The sequence below is a fragment of the Pelophylax lessonae genome, assembly GCF_965119305.1.
Source record: "Pelophylax lessonae genome assembly, chromosome: 13".
Taxonomy (NCBI): Eukaryota; Metazoa; Chordata; class Amphibia; order Anura; family Ranidae; genus Pelophylax; species Pelophylax lessonae.
The window spans coordinates 24,365,541-24,391,996 of record NC_138780.1 but is presented as its reverse complement, the minus strand read 5'-3'; the positions used below and the strand labels follow the sequence as shown (position 1 = coordinate 24,391,996).

The 26,456-nt window shown below is 42.9% G+C and overlaps 1 protein-coding gene across 1 annotated transcript in view; it reads left to right on the top strand.

Annotated features, from left to right (window-relative positions):
• The window catches only part of LOC309569123 (uncharacterized protein), a 148,494-nt gene that overhangs the window by 76,156 nt on the left and 45,882 nt on the right, over positions 1 to 26,456 (top strand). Inside the window, exons 4-8 of the mRNA XM_082274885.1 lie at positions 80 to 229; positions 908 to 1,126; positions 4,844 to 5,009; positions 8,713 to 8,818; positions 10,418 to 10,513. Coding sequence (XP_082131011.1) covers positions 80 to 229; positions 908 to 1,126; positions 4,844 to 5,009; positions 8,713 to 8,818; positions 10,418 to 10,513 — 737 coding nt within the window. The remainder of the gene's footprint in view (positions 1 to 79; positions 230 to 907; positions 1,127 to 4,843; positions 5,010 to 8,712; positions 8,819 to 10,417; positions 10,514 to 26,456) is intronic.

The following is a 26,456-nucleotide window of genomic DNA, read 5'->3' as shown; positions in this document are numbered from 1 at the left end:
TTTGCATTAGAAATACAAAATCTGATTGACCGGTGTGACCACTTTTTCACCCTTGTATCGTGTGCTCTTTTATTGGCAGACCAGTGAGGAAGTAGTTCAGACTATGACTGGACTAAGAGTTCCATCCAATCGGCAGTCCAACAATACCTACGAGCCTGACTGGACAACCCGAATCCCAAAATACATTGACTACAGAAAGAAGGGATACGTGACACCAGTACAAAATCAGGTAAATGTCTAGGTCAGCCCATTTGTCCATGATCTGAGATCTTTGGAATTCAGGCGTTTAGTATGGATACAGTTCATGACCACTAACTTAGACCCACCACAAAATCAGAAGGAAATCCTCTTCACTACTGGCCATACCTGTGCCAAAAGCCCTCATAGACTTGTATAGAGCCAGTCTCTGAACATCTCTGGCCTCTAAATATGGCCCTATTCTAGTTCATGAGGGCTGAATACTCTAGAATGGCCAAATGATTTTATTCTGGAAAGCAAGGAGGGACCCTTGGCTCTCCCACTTACTGTAGGCTCAAATTAGTTCAGGAGGGTTAGCGAAGGTATATTGGAGTATTTGTTATTAAAAGTACTTTAATTCATTGATTCAGCACTGCTTCCTTCTCCACAGCATGGCAAGGCACACACTGTACCTAATATACAGCTTGCCCATTCTCCTACCTGTTACCTATGTAATGCATACATGTAGGTTTTAGGACTCTGATGCATTTTGTTATTACTGTCTATGTTCTTGCTCTAACTCTGTATGCACATTTCCATTCATAACACTTTATGTATTTTCATTATCTGTACTATTCACCACTTTTACTTGGTGCATTAGGAGATTATACTGGTATATAAATCAATGATGCAAATATTAATCATGACTTCAACCTCTTTTTCTTGGCAGGGTGCCTGTGGTTCATGTTGGGCATTTAGTTCCGTAGGAGCTTTGGAGGGCCAGCTCATGAAGAAGACTGGAGACCTGGTCTCCCTCAGTCCCCAGAATCTCGTGGATTGTGATACAGATAACTATGGCTGTCAGGGTGGATACATGACCAATGCTTTTGGCTATGTAAGGGATAACAATGGCATTGACTCAGATGCAATTTATCCCTATATCGGACAGGTATGTTTTACCTATGGTTTATGTCATTGGGTAGGGGTTGACCCATTCCTTTGCTTTATGCGAGGCTAGATAGGTAGCATAAAAATTCCATTATAATATGAACAAAGGATGTTACCCATACCGATTTAAAGAGTGTTTTGTTAAAAAGTATGTAATGTACACAATAGTAGTAACCTGTGTTACTCTTCGACCCCGTTCACACTGGGGGCGACGCTACTTGCCGGGCGACCTCACAGGTGGCGGTGCGCAGCTCGCACCACGACCTCGGAGCGGCCGGCACGGACTTCATATCATTGAAGTCAATGCAGGTCGCTCCGGGTTGCCCCAAAGAAGCTCCGGACCCTTTTTCTAAGTCGGAGCGACTTGTGTCGCTACTATTAGAACGGGTCCACAACTTCTCTATGGCAGGCGACCTACGCGACCTGTCAGGCGACAAGGTCGCCTGACAGGTCGCCCCAGTGTGAACGGGGTCTTCTTGTCAGAGATAAGGCTGGCCATAGACTTGATTTAATAATACTTGACTTATATAGCCCACTCACATTTCATGCTTTAAGACACTTAGGGGCATACTTTGTTAGTCAGCCCATTCAAAATGATTGGGGTGCAATGTGCTTTAATGCACAGAAAATAGGTCTTGCTGCATGTTTTGCAACAAACTGTAATGCAATGCAGCTTTGTTTTGGAGGTGCTTTGGGGTGCCACTCAAAATCTCAGCATTGCCATTAATCACTGGTGTTACTGCATTAGGTTGGTATTAAGGCACCCTTAAAGTAGAATCGTAGCTGCCAGTAAATAGGCTTTTAAACAAGCCCACATTGATCTTTGGTAGCTGCATCCACTGTGGAGCAGTGTAGCTTTAAAGTTCACAAGAGCAGTAAAAATAATTCAAGACATTTTTTTAAGTGTGTAGAGAATAAAAGGTTGGTGGACCGCCATGTCACTGCTAGGAGGAGAAACTAAATGAGCAGAGATTTTAAAAATGTGCTTTGATCTATGAAGTTTGAGGAATGATTCCTCCTCGCTGCCTACAGCTACAGAGGTCAAAAAGAGCTTGTTTTTTTAAAGTTTTTACAGTTTGTTGGGAATGTGTAAATCTTTAAATATCCATAGCCTGGTCCAGTTCCAAATTAGGGAAAACCTCTGCTTTGCCCACGCACTCAATGGTATATACTGTAAATGTAAGAAATAAATAATATTGTTTTCACTCATGCTTCCATTGAAGTCCTGGAAGCTATATCACTTGACTGCAAAAAAAAAGAAAAGAAATGGAGGAGATGTTCCCTCACTTTGAATACATTTTCACTCACTTCCTTTTATGCTTACAGGACAGGATGTGAAGTGCAATCTACCCAACAGCACACATATGGGGATTAAAAAAAAAAAAAAAAAAACTGATAGGGCACTAACCTTTCCCCACTTTACCCAAAATTAAAACATACTCACCGGCCCAATGAATGTTGTCCTTCAGTGATCTGCTGTTCTTCTACCATTGCCGTAATCTATGACTCTTTAGTCATCAGGAGCTGGCTGTCTCTTCCGGGTTCAGGCAACTGACCCTGATGATGCACCTCCAGCTCCACCCTCCAGCCCCTCTATGGATTTGCTCCTGCAGCCTCCTCTGATATTTTGCTGAGATTTCCCAGGAGGCAGTGGGAGCAGGCTATGTCATTCATGCCTATGTGAAAATGGCGCACCAATATTTTATGTTGGAGAATTGGAGGCAGGGACTTAAAGCCAAGTTCCGGCCTATTTTGCAACTTTAGTGATTCCTGGAGTGCTCGCTATGCTGATCAACTATTGGGCATTCTAACATTTTTTTGGGGGTCCCTTACCTTATTTTCAGGGCATTTTTGTTTGTACTTCCTCCTTCTCCCCCCTCTGTGGCCACGGCCACCGATATCACTTCCGCCTTTGCATCCTGGGAGCTGTTTGTCATCACTCCCAGGAGGCTGGAATCAGGAAGAACTCCCAGAACACTCCCTGGAATCAGGAAGAAGGACACAGCAGATTACACTGTGGCTTCAGATGCCCACATCCAAAATGGCCACACCCAGACAGCGTTTTTAAAAGTAAGATTTTGACTAAAATCCAATACTGTACACCTTGTATGTATGAGAATAGCGGTTCTGTAAAGGGCGATGGATTAGTATTATAGGGGTATTTTTAGTTAAAAAAGGTATTTGAGGCTGGAACTCCGCTTTAAAGTCCCTTTGAGGAGTGAAGGACTGCCTTAACCACTTGCCGACCGCCGCACGACTATCTACGTCGGCGGTCAGCCCCTCACAGGCAAACTAACGTAGGGCTACGTTGTTTGCTTGTGAGGGTCTAGGGAGCGAGCGCGCGCCCCCCGGGGCGCGCTCCCGCTCCCGCGTGGTCACGGACCCCCCCGCGCGTGTGACCAGCGGACCCGATGTCCGCCGGTCACTCGGCGATCGGCGGGGGAGAGGGAGAATGTCAGGCAGCTTGTGTAAACAAACTGCCTGTCATTCTCCTCGCTGCAAAGACATCTGGTATGTAGATCCGTTGATCAGTGTCCTTACAGCTAGAGCCACAGCCAATCACAGTAGAAACCACGCCCCTAGGGACACACACAGCCCCTCCCTTCCAAATAAAGTTAACCCCTTCACTACCAGTGTATTTTTACAGTAACAGTGCATATGTATAGCACTGATTACTGTAGAAATGTCACTGGTAACCCCAAAAGTGTCAAAAATGTCAGTCAAGGGTCCGATCTGTCCGCCGCAATGTCGCAGTACCGCAAAAAAAATCGCAGATCGCCGCCATTACGCGTTAAAAAAAAAACAACAAAAATGACAAAAATCTTTCCCTTTGTTAGTAAACGCGATAACTTTTGCGCAAACCAATCAAAATACGCTTTTTGCGATTTTTTTTACCAAACATAGGTAGCATAAAATAAATTGGCCGAAAATTTTTAAAAATTTTGATTTTTACATTTTTTTTGGGGGGAATTTCATATAAAAAAATGTGAAAAATATTGCTATTTTTGCAAAATTGACGCTCTTTTTTTGTTTATAGCGCGTGATCAAAAAATCGCACAGGTGATCAAATACCACCAAAAGAAAGCTCTGTTTGTGGGAAAAAAAGGACGTCAAATTCGTTTAGGTACAGCGTCGCACGACCGCGCAATTGTGCGTTAAATTCACGCAGTGCCGAATCGCAAAATACCCCCTGGTCGGAATGGGGGTAAAATCTTCCGGGGCTTAAGTGGTTAAAGTTTAACATTAACCTAAACCCTAACACTAAAGCTATCAGTTAAGATATATCTTAGCCAATTTTTTTTTTTTTAATTTTTTGGTAAGTTAAGGAGTAGTTAAAAGCCTGTCAGATTATTTTGCCATCTGTAACCCGTTGTAGAGATTTCCCTTCATTCTATGTAGTTACTGTATCAGATATGTAATCGGGCAGTTCTGCACCAATATCTAACACAACTAAACTGTTGCTGTCAAGACACAATGTTTCACCTTTACATACTGTATATCAGGGGTCTTCAAACTATGGCCCTCCAGTTGTTCAGGAACTACGTCTCCCATCATGCCTAGTCATGTCTGTGAATGTCAGAGTTTTACAATGCCTTGTGGGATGTGTAGTTCTGCAACAGCTGGAGGGCCGTAGTCTGAGGATCCCTTATGTATATGGTTATAGCTATTATAGATATTTATTTGAGGTTTACTGGTGCCTTCATTTTATTTGTACTAGGATGAAGGCTGTCTCTATAAGCCATCTGGAAAAGCTGCGGGCTGCAAGGGTTTCAAAGAAATCCCAAAAGGTGATGAGAAGGCCCTGAAAAGAGCAGTTGCACAGGTTGGCCCTGTGTCAATCAGTATTGATGCTAGCCAACCCTCCTTTCAGTTCTACAATAAAGGTGAGAGAAATAAACCTACGAAGAAGGCATTGTGTCATATCCCACAGCGAGGGAAGAATATAACCTATGCTTAGGAATATAAATACATAAGCCACAAGGAAAGAACACTTTGGGGGACAAACATACTCCATGTACCATGTCAAAGTGGAACATAATGCACATTACAGTATGTGTGCCATTTGAATAAATGGGTGTGTTTAAAGGCTGATGTCACATCAACGATTTTGTAGCAGAGATTAAATGCTGCTAAAAATTGCATATGCAGTAAGCAAATTAATCTCTAGAGTTGATGGCGATGGTGCTATAGCATTGGGTTGTGCTCTGATTCAAGTCGGTATTTCAGTGATCTCTAGCAAAACCATAGAGGTGAATGAAAGGCAATTGTTGCTGGCAATTTTGCAGCGAGCATGAAACCCTGCTGATTCTGTACAAAACACTTCTGAAACTATAGATTTTACACATATGACCATTTCTAGACTGTCTTGGAAAACATAGATCATCTGGAAAACTACACACAGAAGAGAGCCAATCCCGCCTCTGGTAGGGGATAGGAATTAGAGGGAATTTGTACATCATGCAAGGTGAGAAGGGTAAAAACAGGGTGACATCTCTGGAGTTTAGTGTTGGTCGACATGTCTAGGAGTTAAGGGGTCATCTGAAGAAGAGCTGTTACAAGCACCTTGTTACAAAAGTGTTAATAGCAAAGATCTATGGTCCATGGGCCTCTTTAAGCCAAGTCATCTAGGCCTTTGAACATTTTATCTCCTGTAAAATTGTGATTCTCTATTTTCTTACCAATTTCTTTGAGACCTTGCTGACACTTTCTTGGGTTTCCCTAATATATTTTAGCTGTGTATTTTATGGCCTTGGCAGTATATATCTATATTTAATGCTTTTCACTTTCACTTTGTTCATATACTGTATTTATCCTTTTTACTTCTTTGCTCCTTTTTTTTCTTTTGCAATCTTTTAATTTTCGATTTCAAGTAAACAGCAACATAAGCATACAACAGTTGTCATTGTGAAACTGTGCTCGTTTTCTTTTAAAAAATTACTGCTCAGAATTCTCTGCTGTAAGCATGTAATTGTCAAAACTGCTCCCCAACCTACCTCTTCTATCCAAACATTCCAAAGAACTCATTTTAAAATTCAGAAAAACTGCTATAGACTATTGCCTATAGCGGCTATTTTCAACTGGGCTTCCTCCAGAGGTTGCTAGGAGTTCTTCGGCTGATTGACCTTCCATGTGATGGTGCCGGCATAGTTCTGGGACAACGCCACTTGGCAGAGTCATTGGTTTTACACCAGTGATCTTTTTAGCTGTCTGTAAGGGTGCAATTTTGAGCACCACTATAACAAGGGTTTTCTTACCATTGACCAACGTATGGGATATTTTGCCCATTGACCCCCTATGAATTAGTTTTAGTAAGTGTTCCCCAGGACATGAAAACTATTTCAAGGGTTCTTCTGGAAGAAAGGCTGGTCTATACACTATGAGCTTAATGCTTTACTTACAAATGCGAAATACATATCCAGGGAACACAGGTAAACGATCAGAAAAAAAAACATATAAAATGGTAAATAATTTAACTGACTTAGGCTAGGTTAACACATGTCTGGTGCAAATTCCTCAGTTTTTACTGCAAACTTCCAGAGCAGTTGTTCAGCTGCTATTTACTGTAGATGCAGTTCAGATGTGAATTTTTTGATTTGGCGGCCACCAGCGTCTTTAAGCTAGGTGTTAAGGAGCGGGCCAGGAAGCTGGCCATCTCTTCCTTAACAATAGATGACTAATCAGCTGTCAGCGGGATTCCCCACTGACAGCTGAATGTAAAAACATTGCCAGCAAAATGAAATTGTGAGAAAGCAGCACAGGGGTCCCTGCAATCCATACAAGACCAAAATTTAAACAAAAAAAGTTGTGGGGTTTCCCCCAAAATCCGTATGAGACCCTTAAGGGGGCAAAGGCCTCTTCCCCACAACCCTGGCCTGTGGTTGTGGGGGTTTGGGGGCAGGGGGCTTATCGGAATCTGGAAGCCCCCTTTAACAAGGGGGCCCCCAGTACCCAGGCCCCCCCCCCTATGTGAATGAGTAAAGGGTACATTGTACCCCTCCTCAGTCACCAAAAAAGTGTCAAAAAGAAAAAAAAAAAAAAAACAGAGACAGTTTTTCACAATCCCTTCATAGAAAAAAAATCTCCAGTGTAGATCCATCATCATTCACAAAGCCCGCCACCACTGCCGACCCCAAAAAAGAAAAAAGCTAAGGGCTTCTGTTGTCTGCCAGTTCCACCATCTGACAGTCCTTAAATAGCTAAGAGGCAGGGCCACCCGGCGACTTCACCTGGTGGCCCCACCCCCTGTGGCATCACCTACCCAGCATGCACCGGTTGAGGACGTCACAATGGGGCAGTGCCGTCTGGTGATGTCACCAGGTGTCCCCGTCCCTTAGCTATTTAAGGACTTTCAGACGGCAGGAGCCTTCAGCACAAGCGGGGATTTTTTCTTTTTCGGGTCGGCAGTGGCGGCAGGCGTCATAATTGACAATGGATCTACACCAGTGTACATTGTTTTTAATAATACATTTTTTTTTGTGAATGAGTATGGCTACAATGTACTCCATACTCATTCACATAAAAGGGGGGGGGGCAGGATCTGGGGGCCCCCTTGTTAAAGGAGACTTCCAGATTCTGATAAGCCCCCTGCCCCCAAAATCACCAGCCTGAGTTGTGGGGAAGAGGCAATTCAAAACATATGCAATTTGCATACAGTATATGTGAACGGAGCCTTATGATAAAATGGTACACTTTAAAGAAAGATTGCTGTGATTTTTACATTTTTGTCTTGCTTGCTTTTTTTTTCATTACCATGTCATATACAGATTTGACATCAAGTCAAGGGTAACAGAGGTAAATTTAATTTTAGGGGATAAAAGAAGGGTTATTTTGGGGTTAGGGGTAGGGGTTTGGGGAGAGGTGTTCCTATTCTGGGCAAAGTGGCAAGTCTTCTAAAAGTACAACCTCCCACCTGTTGAAATGCATCTTTGCTGCACTCCCCTGCCATGTTGTTGCTGTGTCGGAGCCTTTGGAAAATCCTTAATGCATTCATGTATAGGGGAGCATGTGACCTCCCAGGATGCAGTGCTTGGGCCTTAGTTGCCAGTCACCAGGCATGGAGCAAAAAAAGAAGACACTAACTCTTTGAATGCTCTAATAGCATTCAACACAGAGCTTCAACTGGGCTTGACAACCGACTCCAATGGAATAAGTGGCGGAGGTACATAGAAAGCTGAGTATGTTTTTCAAGAGAACCTAGTCTCTTTTGGTGGTAGGGTCAGGCTAAGCGTTAGGGATATATATACTTGCACGCATTTTAGTAATAAAAGCCTTACATTGAAAGACAGCAGCTTGGTGCCCTAAAACAGCAAACCACGCTGTAATCCATATCAACCAGTTAGAAACCAGCTTTGACTGGTCTTGCAACAACATATTAAAATCTCAATTGCAGGTCCTGCAATTTGTCAATTCTTGCTTCTTGCTGTTTGCCAAATAAATTGAAAGATGGCAAACCGCTAACCACATGGGAAGTGCAGTAATCATTTTCAGCCAACTGTAAATCAGAAAATTGCTGTTGGTTTTGTATTGGGGGAGAAGGAAGGTTTTTCTTCTGTTTCACCTACAACAACTTGTGTGTTATCTCTGCAGGAGTTTATTATGACAAAAACTGTGACCCCGAGGGGATCAATCATGCTATCCTGGCTGTTGGCTATGGAAATCTGAAGGGGACAAAGCATTGGATCGTCAAGAATAGGTAGAGTTTTCTACTTCTGCTTCTTCTTCCTGCTTTATATGCAAGCATGCCTATAATGTGATATAAAGTTTGACCCTTAAATGCTTTTTTCCTCACTAATTTCTCTTCTATCCGCCTCTCAAAATTCTCATCTCTGTAAATACATACATCCATTTTTTACTCATCTTGATATCGCCCTCCCACACCACTGAAAAGTCTGAAAGTCTGGTCTTCCCTACAGTCTTGCACAGTTGCACGGGCTCCTCTTCTGTACTGAAAATGGTTTATTAGAAACTGCATGTCAGAGCCTGCGCCATTTTTGTTTTGTGAGCCCACAGTATGGTGTAAAAAAAAAAAAAAACACCAAAGCAAAAAAGTGCACTAGGGGGTATCTTTGGTTCCCTCCCAAAGAAGAAGAACCTTCCCCTGGCCCTCCAGGATCCAAGACTCCTGACGGGGGTAAGGCACAATCAGGTCCACCTAGCCAAAAAGCCCTGAAGGCCCTACTCCTCATGATCAGCTGAAGCTGACCAGCAAGTACTAGGTGAGGAACCCTCTCTTGATAAGAGACCCACCCCCCAAGGCACGGGAGGAAAAAAACCTGATGATCACACAACCTCCCCCTAGACTTCAGTGGTCTTGAAGATCCACACCCTACCAATCCCAATCCATGGATAAAGGAAAAAGACACATATGTAAAGTCAAGTGACAAAATGTGAAGATTCCACAGTGTGGTGTCTAAAAAAAAACACCAAAGCAAAAAGTGCACCAGGGTGTATCTTTTGTCCCCTCCCAAAGAAGAAGAACCCTTCCCTGGCCCTCCAGGATCCCAGACCCCTGACCGGGGTAAGGAACAATCAGGCCCACCTAGCCAAAAAGCCCTGAAGGCCCTGCTCCTCATGATCAGCTGAAGCTGACCAGAAAGTACTAGGTGGGGAGCTCACTCGATAAGAGACCCCCCCCCCCCCCAAAGGCAAGCCACACAACCTCCCCCTAGACTTCAGTGGCCTTGAAGATCCACACCCTATCAATCCCAATCCACGAGTAAAGGAAAAAGACACATATGTAAAGTCAAGTGACAAAATTTGAAGAGTGATAAATAAAAAATAAAAAGTGCCGGCGTGTGGACAATGCTCAGGCCGTGCGGCCTAGTACCAAAAATTGCCCCAGTCTCGGCCTAAAGGCCTAACCCATAAGACTTAATGTAGGAAAAATGCAGAGGTGTCATAGCCTACTGCTGTTTCACATAGTGGGGTCTCAAACCTAGATAAAGCATGCATCGTTCTCTGGCTGGGAGACATCCATCATCTTGAAGTCCTTTCCTCCCCAGCCTCACTGCCCCATTCATTCACTGGATTTCAGTTAAATCATGGCGGCTCAGCATCAAATGCATGAAAATGCAGTCTGCCTAGAAATGCCCAGAATGGAACCCATCAAGGTATTTTGATATTTGCACAGGTCCTCCCAAGAGGCAGCCTGCTGTGTGTATCAGGGCTGAGGACTCTTGATATGATCTTTCTTCTAATGCAGTTTTTTTTTTTTTTGCTGAGCATCTGTGAAAATTTGCTGGGGTTCAGTAAGGCCGTATTCTCATTTTACATTTACTGTGTTCTCTTCCAGCTGGGGAACAGAATGGGGAAGAAAAGGGTTTGCACTGCTAGCAAGAGACAAGAAAAATGCCTGCGGTGTCGCCAACCTTGCCAGTTTCCCACTGATGTGATGACAAGAACCTTGCTGCAGGCAGAGGATAAAAGCAACTCAAAGTCTCAGTCTGCCAGAAAAATAATATTTCAGTTATATGTAGCCACTGATGTGTTGAATTGTGTTGGTTTCTTTTGGAATTCCATCAGTGAGATCTCTTTGCTGGAAATCCTGGCTTTGTCATCTTTCATTCTGAAGTCTCACTTTTCCCAATTAATTTTCTGTCAACTAGAATTAATAAACCATCCTATCATCAGATATCAGTAATGAGATCTTATTGCTGTGCAGTCTCATCACAGTCACTGTAGAGACATTTTGGTGGTGTTCTAAAAGGTTATGGGTTTTGTTAGCTTACTGGTTTAGGTTAGTACACGAAGTACCAGGGTGGATAAAAATCAATAATTTTTTAAAATTTATGTCTGATTTTTTTTTTATTTTAAATTTGTTTTTTTAAATCAAATTTACTTTAACCACTTTACCACCGGAGGATTTTGCTGTCTTACGTCCAGGCCACTTTTTGCGATTCGGCGCTGTGCGACTTTAACTGACAATTGCGCGGTCGTGCGACGCCATACACAAACAAAATTTACGTCCTTATTTTCCCACAAACAGAGCTTTCTTTTGGGGGTATTTGATCACCTGTGTGATTTTTACTTTTTGCGCTATAAACAAAAAAAGAGCGTTTATTTTGAAAAAATAACAATATTTTTAACATTTTTTTATATGAAATTCCCCCCCCCAAAAAAATGTAAAAATCTAATTTTTTTTAAATTTTTGGCCAATTTGTTTTCTGCTACCTATGTTTGGTAAAAAAAAATCACAATAAGCGTATTTTGATTGGTTTGCGCAAAAATTATTGCGTTTACTAACTAAGGGAAAGATTTCTGTCATTTTTGGTGTTTTTTTTTTTAACGAGTATATCTGCGATTTTTTTTGCGGGACTGCGACATTGCGGCGGACAGATCGGACCCTTGACTGACATTTTTGAAACTTTTGGGGGTACCAGTGACATTTCTACAGTAATCAGTGCTATAAATATGCACTGTTACTGTAAAAATGACACTGGCAGGGAAGGGGTTAATTTTATTGGAGAGGGAGGGGTTAATGTATGCCTGGTACTTACTAACGTGTGTGGGGGGAGGTGACTGAGTGACACAGGGACAGATCGCATGTTCAGCTATGCTGAACCCTGCAATCTGTCACTGTTTGTCACTTAGGAGATCCGCCCGCTCTGTTTACACAAGCGGGCGGATCTCCAGACTCGATTCCCCGACGATCGGGGAAGAGCAGCGGCGATCGCCGCCGCTCCTCCCCTGGCCCGACTCCCGCTGTGACTGAAAACAGCGGGAGCGCGCCTCCGGCGGCGCGCGAGCGCCGCCTACAGGGGGAGGAGTCCAGCGACGTAGGTCTACGTCGCTGGACGGAATCGAGCCACTTTGCCGCAGTACAGTCAACGTGACTGGTCGGCAAGTGGTTAATAAAATGCTTTTGGAGAAAAAAAATATCTAAATATAGTTTTCTATTTAAGATACATTAATAATTTAGTTTATTCAGCTTGAAATGGAGCTAAGTTATGTAGCATAAGGCTGTATATTCCTCAATATCTACATTTTTGGTAAACTCATTCAATGAATCCAAGCTCTGCAAGCTAAGATAACATGCACTGCATTGATGCATTCACACAATTTCACAGTTACCATGAGATAAAACAAAGTTCAGGAAAATTGCTTTATCTCATTGTTTTGCAATTCTATGTACACTACAAACTGTATGATTGAATCGGCTCTGATATCACTGTTTTACTAACCTGACAGCTTATTATTCTAAATAGGAAACCTTAATTTTGTTTGCAAATATTAAAGATTCTAACTACCAGTAAGAATAAGTCCTTACATTTAAAGAGCACCTGTCATAACAGATCCATCATGGCAGCGCCTGTTAGCGGGCATCCACTCACCTGCTGCCGCCACGTCCCTCACCTTGTTGTGTCACTGCAGTGTCATTAAAGTGAATAGGACTGTCGATGAGTCAACAGCGGGTCAGAGGAGGACCTGCTGCAGGGCAGAGATAACAGTTGCTCTTTAAAAATTATGATTTAAATCTAGTTGATTTAAATCAAGCTTTTTTACTAGTGATTTAAATCATGATTTCAAATGTGATTTAACCGGTTGCCGACCGCCGCACGACTATATACTGCGGCGGTCAGCCCCGGCCAGGCAGAGTGACGTATCGGTACGTCACTCGCCTGTCACTGACTTGCGAGCCTATAGCGAGCGGGCGCGCGCCCGCCGAGGCGCGCGCCCGCCGCGGCTCGTTCACAGGCAAGTCAGTGCGTGTGACCGGCGGACTCGATGTCCGCCGGCCACACTACGATCGCTCCTGTGAAGGGAGAAAGACAGAGCAGCTTGTGTAAACAAGCTGCCTGTCAGTTCTCCCTGTGTAAAAGTAAAGATCTGACCGTTCTACTATGTAGAACGGTTGATCTTTGCTTTTACACCAATAGCAATGTCCCTACACAGTAGAAAGCACGCCCCTAGGACACACTTAACCCCTCCCTTCCCAATAAAGTTAACCCCTTCCCTGCCAGTGTCATTTTTGCAGTAACAGTGCATATGTATAGCACTGATTACTGCAGTAATGTCACTGGTAACCCCAAAAGTGTCAAAAATGTCAGTCAAGGGTCCGATCTGTCCGCCGCAATGTCGCAGTACCGAAAAAAAAATCGCAGATCGCCGCCATTACGCGTTAAAAAAAAAAACACCAAAAATGACAAAAATCTTTCTCTTTGTTAGTAAACGCAATAACTTTTGCGCAAACCAATCAAAATACGCTTTTTGCGATTTTTTTTACCAAACATAGGTAGCATAAAACAAATTGGCCGAAAAATGTTAAAAAATTTTGATTTTTACTTTTTTTTTTGGGGAATTTCATATAAAAAAATGTGAAAAATATTGTTATTTTTGCAAAATTTACGCTCTTTTTTTGTTTATAGCGCGTGATCAAAAAATCGCACAGGTGATCAAATACCACCAAAAGAAAGCTCTGTTTGTGGGAAAAAAAGGACGTCAAATTCGTTTAGGTACAGCGTCGCACGACCGCGCAATTGTCCGTTAAAGTCACGCAGTAAAAAATCGCAAAAAAACCCCTGGTCCTTTAGCAGCCAAATCCTCCGGGGCTTAAGTGGTTAAATTGACTTGTTTTTAATAAAATCCACCCTGCTAAGTACACTAAGGATAAGTGTAGGGGTCAATTTATTTAATAGTTACATTTTGTAATTGGGGTAAGGGTTAAGATTACCCTTTGAGGAGGTCAAGGCTAGGTGTTTTTTTATTTTTAAAGGCGCTCAAATTAATCCTCTTGCTATTCTGTCTCACAACACCCATGCATAGAGGCAGTTCTAAGCTCCTTATGGCTCCCTTACTTATGTTACATCTCCAGCAATCCCTAGAAACTGTAAAATGAATATGCGTAAACTAAAAATTAACTTTCCTCCCTTCCTCTCGGTTTTCCCAATTGGTTGTAATTATTTTTTTTATTAGCTGATCTCAGCCAATACAAGGCATATTGATAATTCCAGTAAATTAGGTAAGGAGGGATGATATCCTTGTATCTAGGCAGTGAGACTGGAAATTAAGATGTTTGAAGATAAAGTTGATTAATTACAATAGGGGCAGAGATAGGACTGCTGTGGTCCTGAAGTAATATAAGAAAATAGACAAATGATTTAAAATCTCCTAATTTCAAGACTGTCTGCTACTGGTTCATCAATGGCCAAGTTTGGGATGAAAATTGTTTAATGTCAGCCACATAAGTAAAGACAGCCGGCACTAAACCTTTGTTGCAATATTGTGTCTTCATACCACCAAATTAATGACACCACTGGCATGCTTTAATTTAAACCCTGGACAACCTCCTCCCAAGCCTTGGTTAGTGAGGCTGGCCATTACTTTGGTGGACCAATAGCCAGGCAAATTAGGCTTTGGCCAGAATTTGCATAATAGAATACCCAGGGTTTCGGGAATCTTGGGATTCCCAAAAACAAAAAAGAGCCATCAGGGAGGCTTCTGGGTGCCTGCTTTTTAACCCAAGTGTTAGTTTCTTCGCATCACTGTACAAAGGGTTATTTTAACCATAAATGTATCCAATCTCATCTCGAACCTTGTGATAGTTGAAGGATAAAGGTCTGATCCTTGGTAGGTATCGGAATTTCAAGGTATTATTCCTTCTATAAGAGCCTCCCCTCTCTACATTTGAATGTGTTTATAATGGTGGTGGTGGGTTGCTTAAAAGAACCCTCCCTATTCGTATAACACAGGAAGGTTTTGGTACCTTGCAAATGTGGTTTGCATGAGGAATTTAAGATCTCACTGCAGTAACTTACATACAAATGTGTGCATATCATTAGCAAGGTGTGCTATGTTCCCTTGGCGGCCCTCCTGCCATGTTGCCTCTCATATTCAGTGAATGCAGTCCTCAAGTCTAAGCTATTTTGTGAGCAAGATACTGGTATTCACGGATGAAACACTGGGGCATCAGGGGACTGAGTAGGAGATTATGTCTGATAAAGATTTATGCTAAGTGTTGCTCTAAGTCAGTAATGTCATGAAGTATCAGAAAATGTTAGTGCTTAGCAGCATCTCGTACTGGCAGATAAAGGAGTGTTGCAGAAGACACAGGACAGGACAAACAAGTATGCTTTGTGTCCAGTTGGTTCATGTGGACGCTGAACAGTACACTCCTCAAAGAGCAGGGCTTCTTATACTATATAACAAAAACTATCAGCGCAAAATATATCAATAGTGAATGGTGCAATAAACAAATGATATAAAGACCGGCTGCACACACTAAAAGTGTCTAAACCACACAATGTAAACTAAATAAACCAAAAAAGTAGTGCACTATGTTACATGTGCACACATAGTGTAATAAAACTCAAAATCAGTGTCCATACATGTTCCAATGTCCATACAATCAATCAAATAAACGGTGAATCCATGCGTCCAAAATAATCTTGTGCAAAACTTAATTAGTGCTTTCGTGATTAGTGCAATCCCACCACCAGGTGAATTGGTCTCTCACCTCCACTATTGACCCACTGCTGGGTCAATCACAGCATTGTATATACACAGGGACCTTCAGATAGTAAAGGCTATGGATAGCCTATCAATCCAGAGGGATTCTCACCGATAGACATAAAAGGGGAACAAAGGAAGAGATCTAGTGCTCTCTGTATGGTTGCAGTAAACCGCTTTATTGAGTAAAAGGAATGGTACTCACAAAGGTGGCGCTTCCAAAGCGCATAGCAATCAGCATAAACGGTATCTAGGAAGAGACAGCTTCCAGCACGCAGGCTCTGTCCCCTATACACGTGACGTCGAAGCCCAACCACAGGCATTGACTTCCTCAGTAGGGCCCCTTCCTTTTACTCAATAAAGCGGTTTACTGCAACCATACAGAGAGCACTAGATCTCTTCCTTTGTTCCCCTTCTTATACTATGTTTATGGAATCTGAATCTGTTCTCTTATAATGTTCATGAAATTCCAAAACAAGAGAGTTATCTGACAGTTGGAAAGTGGACGAGTACCATTGAGGGTCAACTTCACACTTGTAATTGGTCTACAGGAAGATGAGAGGAGATAGGTGGAAGGCACTGGATCCCAAATTATTATAATTCCACAAGGTAGTGTGGAGCTAATGGTAGGAGTTGTATCTGGGTAGGGAGCTTACATACACTCAAGGGCCTACATGGGCATGCTGAGTAAGAACCAGGAGATGTAGGAGCCCCAAACCAAGGAATCCAAAAAGTGTTCCTTTCATCATCAAGGTCCAACAACTAGCTGCTAATGAGCATTCTTGAAACAGGATCAACCAATCCTTGAATCCCTTTAACCCCTAGATTCCACCCTTTGACTTTATCAAGACTTCCAAGCCCTGATGAAGGGTGTAGTCTAAAATGATCAAAATGTCCTGGCTGCTTAGCTTGCATTTTTTTGTTTTGAACCTTGAAAAATTAAAAAAAAATATTTTCAGACTCAAATCCATAGGTGTGGTGTTCCTACTTCAGTTCTCCTACATGCACAAAAAGTAGAAAGTCAGTATGGTGGATGATGTAGGTTCAGAATGCTTCCAGAAACTCTGGAGGTTTCCTATAGGCTACACCTGGTTGATGTCAACTTTTGAGAAAAGACTTTTAAGGTACTGCTCCCAGGTGGCTTTGGATGTTATTGCTGGTAATTAGTCTAGAGAGCAGCTCCCTATTCTCCCCATGGTATGATGTCCTCACAAAGCCTTTCAACCTGTCTCACCTAGGGGAGCAGCCCACCTGTGCATGGGTGCGAGTCGCCTGCAGAGGAAGCAAGAAAATGTGCTCACTGATAACTAATGGCCAGGATGGTTTTACATAATATGAAAAATGTGTGACAAACACCATAATTGGCTAAACAGAGACTATTTGGTATCCATTTTTGGTTTTAACGCTCCCTGGTTGTTGAGTAATGAACCATGTGGAACATAGCGTGGATTGGAAGACTTAGAAGAAGAAAAATGAAGATATTAAGAGAAGAGAGAGAAGAAGAAGAGAAGAGGTAGAAGGAGAAAAGAATGACTGGAAAAAAGAATAGAAAGAAAAAAGGGGGAAAAAGCAAAAGGTTAGTAAAGGGGAAAAAGGGATGGATTGGAGGAGGGCTTGGGAGGATCTCATACTCTAGGGCAAATCCCCTGATGGCAGCTAGATGCCTGTTAAAGCAACTACAATAGGTCACTTGGGTTCCCCCCAATAATTGGAGATCCAGGGGTTCCAAATTTTCTTGAAATTCTTGACCTTGTCTTGCAGGAATGTGTCCAGTTTTTTGTTAATCAAGTACCACATCGTCTTAGTTTTGATCTGTGCTTTAGATGAAGCCTCCAATTTCCGATTTCTAGCCAAAGTTTGCTAAGCAGCCGTGAAAATAAAGGATATCAGTTTAAATTGTTTGACAGAGCACCAATTGGGTTTTAAATTGAGCAATCCCTTATATGTAATTTTAGGGATACTGGCCTCAGAAACCATGTAGATCAATTGATATACCTTCATCCAAAATCTTTTGATCCATGGACAATCCCACCACACATGTACCAAAGTGCCAACTGAACCACATCCCCGAAAGCAGCAGTCCAAGGCGCCTCAGGTTAATTTAGCTAGTCTCGACGGTGGTACCATGTACCATTGCAGCATAAGTTTGAAGGTAGATTTGATCGACCCGTGTGTGACAGTATTCCATATTTGGGACCATCAATGGGCTTCCAGTGGGCTCCCCCAGGTCCACTTACAAACGGAGCGATGGTGGGCAGTCGAAAAACCTCTCAGTGGATCATTTTTTCCAGGCCACTTAGGAGGTAATCATGCAACCTCCTGAATGAGTTTTTGCTTTTTTCCTTTTGTTTTTTTTTAAATCTCAAAAAGGATTTGTATTGAAATACTGCTCCGCAATGATGTGCCAAGTGTTTTACTGCATTTGCTGCACAGTCTCATTGACCAAAATGGGAGAGTCCAACAGGCATTGCTGCCTGTCAAACTCTGCAAGTCAAGTTAACCACTTCAGCTTCAGAAGGTTTTCCCCACCTTCATGACCAGGCCATTTTTTGTGATACGGCACTGCGTAACTTTAACTGACGATTGCGACTGACATGCGACGCTGTACACTAATAAACAAAAAAAGAGCGACAATTCTGAAAAAAAAACACAATATTTTTCACATTCTGCTATATAACATTCCCATTAAAAAAAATATGTAAAAATCAAAATTTTTTAACATTTTAGACCAATTTGTTTTCTGCTACATATTTTTGGTAAAAAAATTGCAATAAGCGTATTTTGATTGGTTTGCGCAAAAGTTATTGTGTTTACTGATTGAAAAATCAAGGACTACTGTGTCCTACCACATTGTGGCATAAATTAGGGCTCAAGCAAGGGGATTTTAATGGTACTTAAAGGTTCCACCCTGGGAAAGCTTTTTTTAATAAAAATACCCCCGGGACAGTCAGGGCTAGTGCATTCCACAATGGATAGCCTCTGATCTGTCCCGTGTTGCACTTACCTTTTAGAAGAAATACTTACCTCGAAAAAGTATTGTCCAGCGCTGCCATCTCAGGTGTGGGCAGCTTGAAGCCGGAGCGTCCTCTTCTGTGTCCTCTTCCGTCTTCTTCGGTCCCACGATGCACTGCACCGGCCCCGTCGTCACTTCCGGTGCCGCAGCGTCATCCCTGCACAGCTTCTGGGCATGCCCAGAAGCTGTTTAGCAAGGTATGACGGCGCCCGCATCGGAACTGATGTTTGGGCCGGTGCAGGCACATTGATTCCTGGGAGCGATGACGTTCAGCTCCCAGGAATCATTGCAAGCCAGGAAGTGACAAATCGCCGTGGCCGCCGAGGGGAGGAAGAGGAAGTAAGGTGAGTATATTTTCTTCTAAACCAGGTAAGTAAAAAAAAATAAAAAATTGCGATTATCCATTTGTTTTTCAGGTGACCTGGGGCATGAAGATGGAGGTAAGTTTAATTTTAGGGTGGAACTCCGCTTTAATAACAGGTTAAACCACCAATTATAAAAAATACAAGCTTTTTTCCAATTTCTTACAAATTGTACATAAAAAGAAAACACATACACAAAGACATTACAGATATTGAATTATTCATTAAAATCAATCAGCTCTTTGACTAGTAAACCTCAAGTGACACGCCATAACGGCTAGATCCAACGGAAAATGCCCGACATGTTTCGCTGTCGCTTCTTCAGGGGAATATAACTGTAACGAGGTAGTCTCTAAGGTTCTACATTGGAAGAGAGGTAGACACAGTTACACATACATAAACAAAAAACATATATTTTCTCGCTGAGTGAATGGTCACCACCATATAGCATCCGTGTATCCCAGTATACCCCGCCACCATCAATGACTAGATGAAAGAATCATGTAACTGAGTGCACACCCGGACAATTCTCTTGGGGGGACGAGTGCGGGAGCAGGCATAGGGTAGTAAATAGTATCAAAGTAGACTAATTAATAAAAGATATCAGAGGTGTGTTCAGATGCATGCACTGACGTTTATATAATATATCTCACCAACATGTGTGGTCATTATGCATAGGAAAAGATTATTATATGCCAATTAGCATTAATATCATACCAAATAGTTAAGAGCTTTAACTTGAGCGTTAGATAATATCAAGCCATAGGGAAAACCACATGGTACATTGATGTTGTGACTGCTTCAAAGCGGTTCCACTAGAGATTATATGGGGCACTTTGTGTTTATGAACAACTGAAAAAAATCATATACTAATTATATTGGGGAGTGTTATAAAGTTTGCCAATAAATGAGTATAGAGTCCCACCTCCTAGTATTGCTGGAAATCCTCATTTTGTGACTCATGTTCCATATCAGATGTAATGTAGCTATAAACCAGGGGTGGGCACTGACCTGATGTAAGTAGATACCCCAGGTATAGACAAATAAGCCAGATTATCTGGAATAAAAAAATTGATTGTCTCAGAAAAATATTCCCACCGGCAGAATTTCCCCTATTTAGAAATGTCCTTCTAGAGCCAGTGCGTGTGACCGGCGGCACCGATGGCCGCCGGCCACTCGCGATCTCCCCCAGCAGAGAGAGAAGGACAGACGGCTGATGTAAACACAGCTGTCTGTCATTCTCACTGAAGTGATCACAGAGGCTATGTGATCCTGCTATATAGGATCGCATGTCTCTATGATTACTTCACAAGCCACGCCCCCTGACAGTTAGAATCACGCCCCTAGGGACACATTTAACCCACTGATCACAAGTAATGTTAACCACTTCCTTGCCAATGTAATTTTTACAGTAAAAGTGCATATTTTTAGCACTGATTACTGTAGTAATGTCACTGGTACCCTCAAAAATGTCAGTCAGGGGTCCAATCTGTCCGCCGCAATGTCGCAGTCCTGCAAAAAAAATCGCAGATCGCCTCCATTACTAGTGAAAAAAAAAACAATAAAGATGACATAAATCTTTCCCGTAGTTAGTAAACGCAATATCTTTTGCGCAAACCAATCAAAATACGCTTATTGCGATTATTTTTACCAAAAATAAGTAGCAGAAAACAAATTGGCCTAAAATGTTAAAAAAAATTGATTTTTAAATTTTTTTTTGAGAATTTCAAATAAAAGAATGTGAAAAATATTGTAATTTTTTTCAAAATTGTCGCTCTTTTTTTGTTTATAGCGCAAAAATAAAAATCGCACAGGTGATCAAATACCACCAAAAGAAAGCTCTATATATGGGAAAAAAAGGACATCAATTTTGTATGGGTACAGCATCACACAACCGCGCAATTGTCTGTTAAAGTAACGCAGTGCCGAATCGCAAAATCGGGCCTGGTCATTGAGCAGCCAAGCCAAATCCTCCGGTCCTTAAGTGGTTAAAGCAGGGTCTCCAAACTTTCTAAACAAAGAACAAGTTTAGGGTCCTTCAGACTTTAGGAGGGTGGGACTGTGGCCAGTGGGAGGAGAAAAGGTCCAGACATCAGTGGGAATAAACAATGCCCCATTGTTGGTGTCAGTGGGAGGAATAGTGCCCCATTGTGGGTGTCATTAGGAGGAATCGTGTCCCATCATTGGTGTCATTGGGAGGAATTGTACTCCATCGTTGGTGTCATTGGGAGGAATTGTACTCCATCGTTGGTGTCATTGGGAGGAATTGTGCTCCATCATTGGGGTCATTAGGAGGAATTGTGTCCATCGTTGGTGTCATTGGGAGAAATTGTGCCCCATCATTGGTGTCATTGGGAGGAATTGTGCCCCATCGTTGGTGTCAATGGGAGGAATTGTGCTCCATCATTGGGGTCATTAGGAGGAATTGTGTCCATCGTTGGTGTCATTGGGAGCATAAGTGCCCCATCGTTGGTGTCATTGGGAGGAATAGTGCCCCATCGTTGGTGTCATTGGGAGGAGTTGGGCCCCATTGTTGGTGTCATTGGGAGGAATTGTGCCCCATCGTTGGTGTCAGTGGGAGGAATTGTGCCCCATCGTTGGTGTTTGTGGGGAGAATTGCGCCCCATTGTAGGTATCTGTGGACGAAATAGTGCCCCAAGGGCCAGATAAAGGTAAGCAAAGGGCCACATCCGGGCCTCGGTTTGGAGAGCACTGCTTTAACCTGTTGGCGACTACCCCACATACATTTACTGTAGGGTGGCGGCTCCTGTGCACAGAAACTCGATGTCCGCCAGCACCCGGCGATCATTCGGGATACAGGCAGAACAGCAGTGTCTGCCTATTTAAACAAGGCAAATTGCCGTTTTGCGACAAGGGAAGGCTGTGATCCTGTGTTTCTCCTAAGCAGGAACTTCGATCTCTGCCTTCCCACAGTACAAGCGCCTCCCCCACACAATTAGCAATCACTCCCTAGGAACACATTTAACCCTTTGATTGACCCTGATGTTAACCCTTTCCCTGACAGTGTCATTAATACAGTGACAGTATATATTTTTTTTAGCACTGATCACTGTATTATTGTCACTGGTCCCCAAAAAGCTCAATGAGTATTTGAAAAATAAGAAGTTGAATGTTTCTGCTTCTAAAAAATGTTGCCAAGTCACTTATTCTTGGTTGAGAAAGTTGGGCTGCTCCCCACCGAAACGATGAATATTAAAAATTTTTATAGTATACTGTAACTAAAGGCAAAACTTTTTTTTTTAAGTTTTGGATAGAGTGGAGAGGGATTATAACACCTGCCAGTTTTTATTGCGGTCTGTGCCCCCTTTAACCACTTGCCGACCGCCGCACGACTATTTACTGCGGCGGTCAGCCCCTCACAGGCAAAGCGACGTAGGACTACATCGCTAGCCTGTGAGGGTCTAGGGAGCGAGCGCGCGCCGCCGGAGGCACGCTCCCGCTCACGGACCCTCCCGCGCGATGTCCGCCAGGCATTTGTGATTGTCCGTTACAGCGGGAGAAAGGCAGGCGGCTAATATAAACACAGCCGCCTGTCATTCTTCCCTGTGTATGAATGGAGATCATACGGTTCTGCTATGTAGGACCGTTGATCTCTGTTCTTACACATCAAGCCACATCCAATCACAGTTAGAAACATGCCCCTAGGGACACACTTAACCCCTCCCTCTCCCCTTCCCTGCCAGTGTCATTTTTACAGTAACAGTGCATATGTATAGCACTGATTACTGTAGTAATGTCACTGGTACCCCCAAAAGTGTCAAAAATGTCAGTCATGGGTCCGATCTGTCCGCCGCAATGTCCCGCAAAGAAATCGCCGCCATTACTCGTTAACAAAAATGACAAAAATCTTTAACGTAGTTAGTAAACGCAATAACTTTTGCACAAACCGATCAAAATACGCTTTTTGCGATTTTTTTTTTTCACCAAAAATATGTAGCATAAAACAAATTGGCCTAAAATGTTAAAAAATTTTGATTTTGACATTTTTTTGGGGGGGAATTTCATATAAAAAAATGTGAAAAATATTGTTATTTTTGCAAAATTGATGCTCTTTTTTTGTTTATAGCGCATGATCAAAAAATCGCACAGGTGATCAAATAACACCAAAAGAAAGCTCTGTTTGTGGGAAAAAAAGGACGTTAAATTCGTTTAGGTGCAGCGTCGCACGACCGTGCAATTGTCCATTAAAGTCACGCAGTGCCGAATCGCATCTGTTTTATGTTTTTCTGTTATTTATGGTTTTGTTTAATAAAAGGCTGCATCAGCCATTTAGTGTTGTCATTTAAAGCTAAGGGGGGGGGGGGTGGTGTTGGTGGGATCTGAACTCCCCTAGTCAAGTAAAAGAAATTACCCAAATTTTGGATTGTCCCCTGAAAAGTAATAAAAGGAAAGTCTTCCAATGGGTACACTAGTTCTGGTGACCTGGGAGTCCCCAAGAAATTCCCTTAATTTACAGAGATTGCCTCTCACTTCCTGTTTGGCTATGGGACAGGAAATGATGGGAAATCTCTGCAATGGGACACAGATGGCGATAAAAAATCTGACAGGGGGTATAACCCTCCCTTGCTCTATTCAAAAATTTAAAAAAAAGTTTTGCCGATAGCTCTACTTTAAATGCATCTTGCTTCTCCTTTCAAGTCCTGAGAGTGCATCTACCTACCTACATGTATATGCCTGGTTATACAGTATATACCAGGAAGGTCATTCATTAGATAAATACAACTAGTAATTGTCCCATAAAAATATATTTGGACTCAAGTCAAAGAATGAATGTTTACTTTAGGATTTTATCATCGTACAATGGTGTATCTGTCTAATCAGTCAATATATTGTGCAATCATTCTGCCTAAAGGACTAAAATAAATTTAATTTGCCTAAAACAAAGAGGAAGTAAAATTCAGTTTTCTGGCTTCACTAAACAAAATCCCAATGTGCAGGTTTGACCATTGGCCAGGTTTCTAATGTGAGTATAAAAAGATTGATCCATGTTTCTTTGTTCATAAAACATGTTACGGGTTAAACATAAATCTTGTTTGGGGCTCATGCACACAGACGAAAGGGGTGATAGTATGCAAAAGCCTAGGCAGTGTGCGTTTGAAGCATACATCTGTACACGTGTGGGTGCTTTGTTTGACCATATCTTGTAGCAGTGGTGTATTTTGGTTTTGTGCTGCCCTAGGCAAGACTAAAATTGGGCACCCCCACCCCCTTCCCCTCCTATGTAAATTTGCCCCACTCCTTTTTTAACGGATGTGACTCCCTCCAAAATTGAAGGACTACAAGTCCCAGCATGAACCCCTGAGATCTCACGAGAGGTGGGGTGGGTGAGGGAGAGAGAGAGGGGGGCGGGTGAGAGGAGATGAGAGAGGGGGGGTGAGAGAGAGAGGGGGGGTGAGAGAGAGAGAGAAAGGGGGGGGTGAGAGAGAGAGGGGGGGATGAGAGACAGAGGGGGGATGAGAGAGAGGGGGTGAGAGAGGGGGGGTGAGAGAGAGAGGGAGGATGAGAGAGAGGGGGGTGAGAGAGAGGGGGTGAGAGAGAGAGAGGGGGTGAGAGAGAGAGGGGGGAGGAGAGAGAGAGGGGGGGAGGAGAGAGAGAGGGGGGATGAGAGAGAGAGAGGGGGATAAGAGAGAAGGGGATGAGAGAGGGAGAGGGAGGGTTGGGGGGGTGAGAGAGAGAGAGAGGGGGGGATGAGAGAGGCGGCTCTAGCAACCAGCGGCCAATAGAGTCTCAGGTGGAGGGGGTAGCTTTTTTGCTGCCCCCCTGCAAAGTGCCGCCCTAGGCCTAGGCCTTGTTGGCCTAGGCCAAAATACAGCACTGTCTTGTAGCACCCTCAACATCTCCTGTAGCATGCCTACACTCTCTGACCATCTCTTGTGACATGTCTGCAGTCTCTGACCATCTCCTGTACCAGGCCTGTAGTCTCTTAACATCTCCAGTATCATATCTACACTTTCTGACCATTTCTTGTGGCATATCTGCAGTATCTGACCATCTCTTCTAGCAGGCCTGTAGTCTCAGACAATCTCCAGCTGCATGTCCACATCCTCTGACCATCTCCTGTAGCATGTCTACACTCCATGACCATATATTGTGGCATGTCTTCAGTTTCTCACCATCTCTTGTAGCACACCTGTGTAGCCTGAGGTTACATCGCTTCTCCTCTAATCGCATTGTATGGCCTCCTATCCTCATGCATTCATTGTGACTGAATAGAAATAAAGCTATTCAGTCGAAACGAATGCATGAGGACACGAGGCCATACAATGCGATTAGAGGAGAAGCGATTTAACCTCAGGCTACGCAGGGGGTTTTTTACAGTAAGGGCTACAAGATTGTGGAATTCTCTACCACAAATGGTGGTTACTGCAGGGAGTATGGCTACTTTTAAAAGACCCTTGGACGTACATCTTAAGGATCAAAACATTCAGGGGTATGAGAAATGAATACGTCCACACACACCTACACATGTTGAACAGGATTGACTATAGTCTTTATTCAACCTCAACTACTATGTAACTATGTAACTAGACCTGTAATCTCTGACCTACTCCTGTAGCATGTCTACACTCTCTGACCATATCTTGTATCAAGCCCGTGGTCTCTGACCGTTTTCTGTAGCATGTCTACACTCTCTGACCAATTCTTGCAGCATATCTGCAGTATGTCACCATCTCCTGTAGTAGGCCCATAGTCTCAGACTATCTCCTACAGCATGTCTACACTCTCTGACCATCTCCTGTAGCAAGTTTACACTACAAAAAACAAACAGAAGAATGCGCACCGGCCTAGTGCATTATCCCACAGCATTTATTTAAGATCAATAAGAATAATACTTATAAACGTTAGTTAAAATTGTTTATGGAGCTATTCATCTATAGCCCAGTAGTCCTAGACTTGGCACACTCTAGAGTGCAGGGGGACCTCCTCAGGATCCTTTGTGGCTAACACGTTTCGAAGGTAACCTACACTTCATCAGAACCAAACCACACAATTTCCTTCCACTTAATTTAAACTCTCATACATGAAATGAGGACGTTGAGCACCTCCCCTTGAATGGGCGGGGATGACTAAAAAGGGGGAGGAGAAAGAGAGCAGCCTGCTGAGACCAAAAACAGTGCAATGGCTGACAAAAACAACCAGCAAAAAGCCAAAGTTGCTGGCAAATGGAGAAAAGAAACAAAAAAAAACCATATATATATATATATATATATATATATATAGTTTTTATATCTACTGTATATATATATATATATAAGGCATACAGTAAGTCCATCTAGTTCAACCAATAAATACAGTATATATATCTACAGGTCCATCAATCGACGATGTCAGGGCCCGCACTTGAGGCACCCCATTGATGATGTCAGGGGCCGCACTTGCGTCCCCCCATTGACAATGTCAGGGGCCGCATTTGAGACCCCCCATTAACAATGTCAGGGGCCGCACTTGAGGCCCCCCATTGATGATGTCAGGGGCCGCACGTGAGGCCC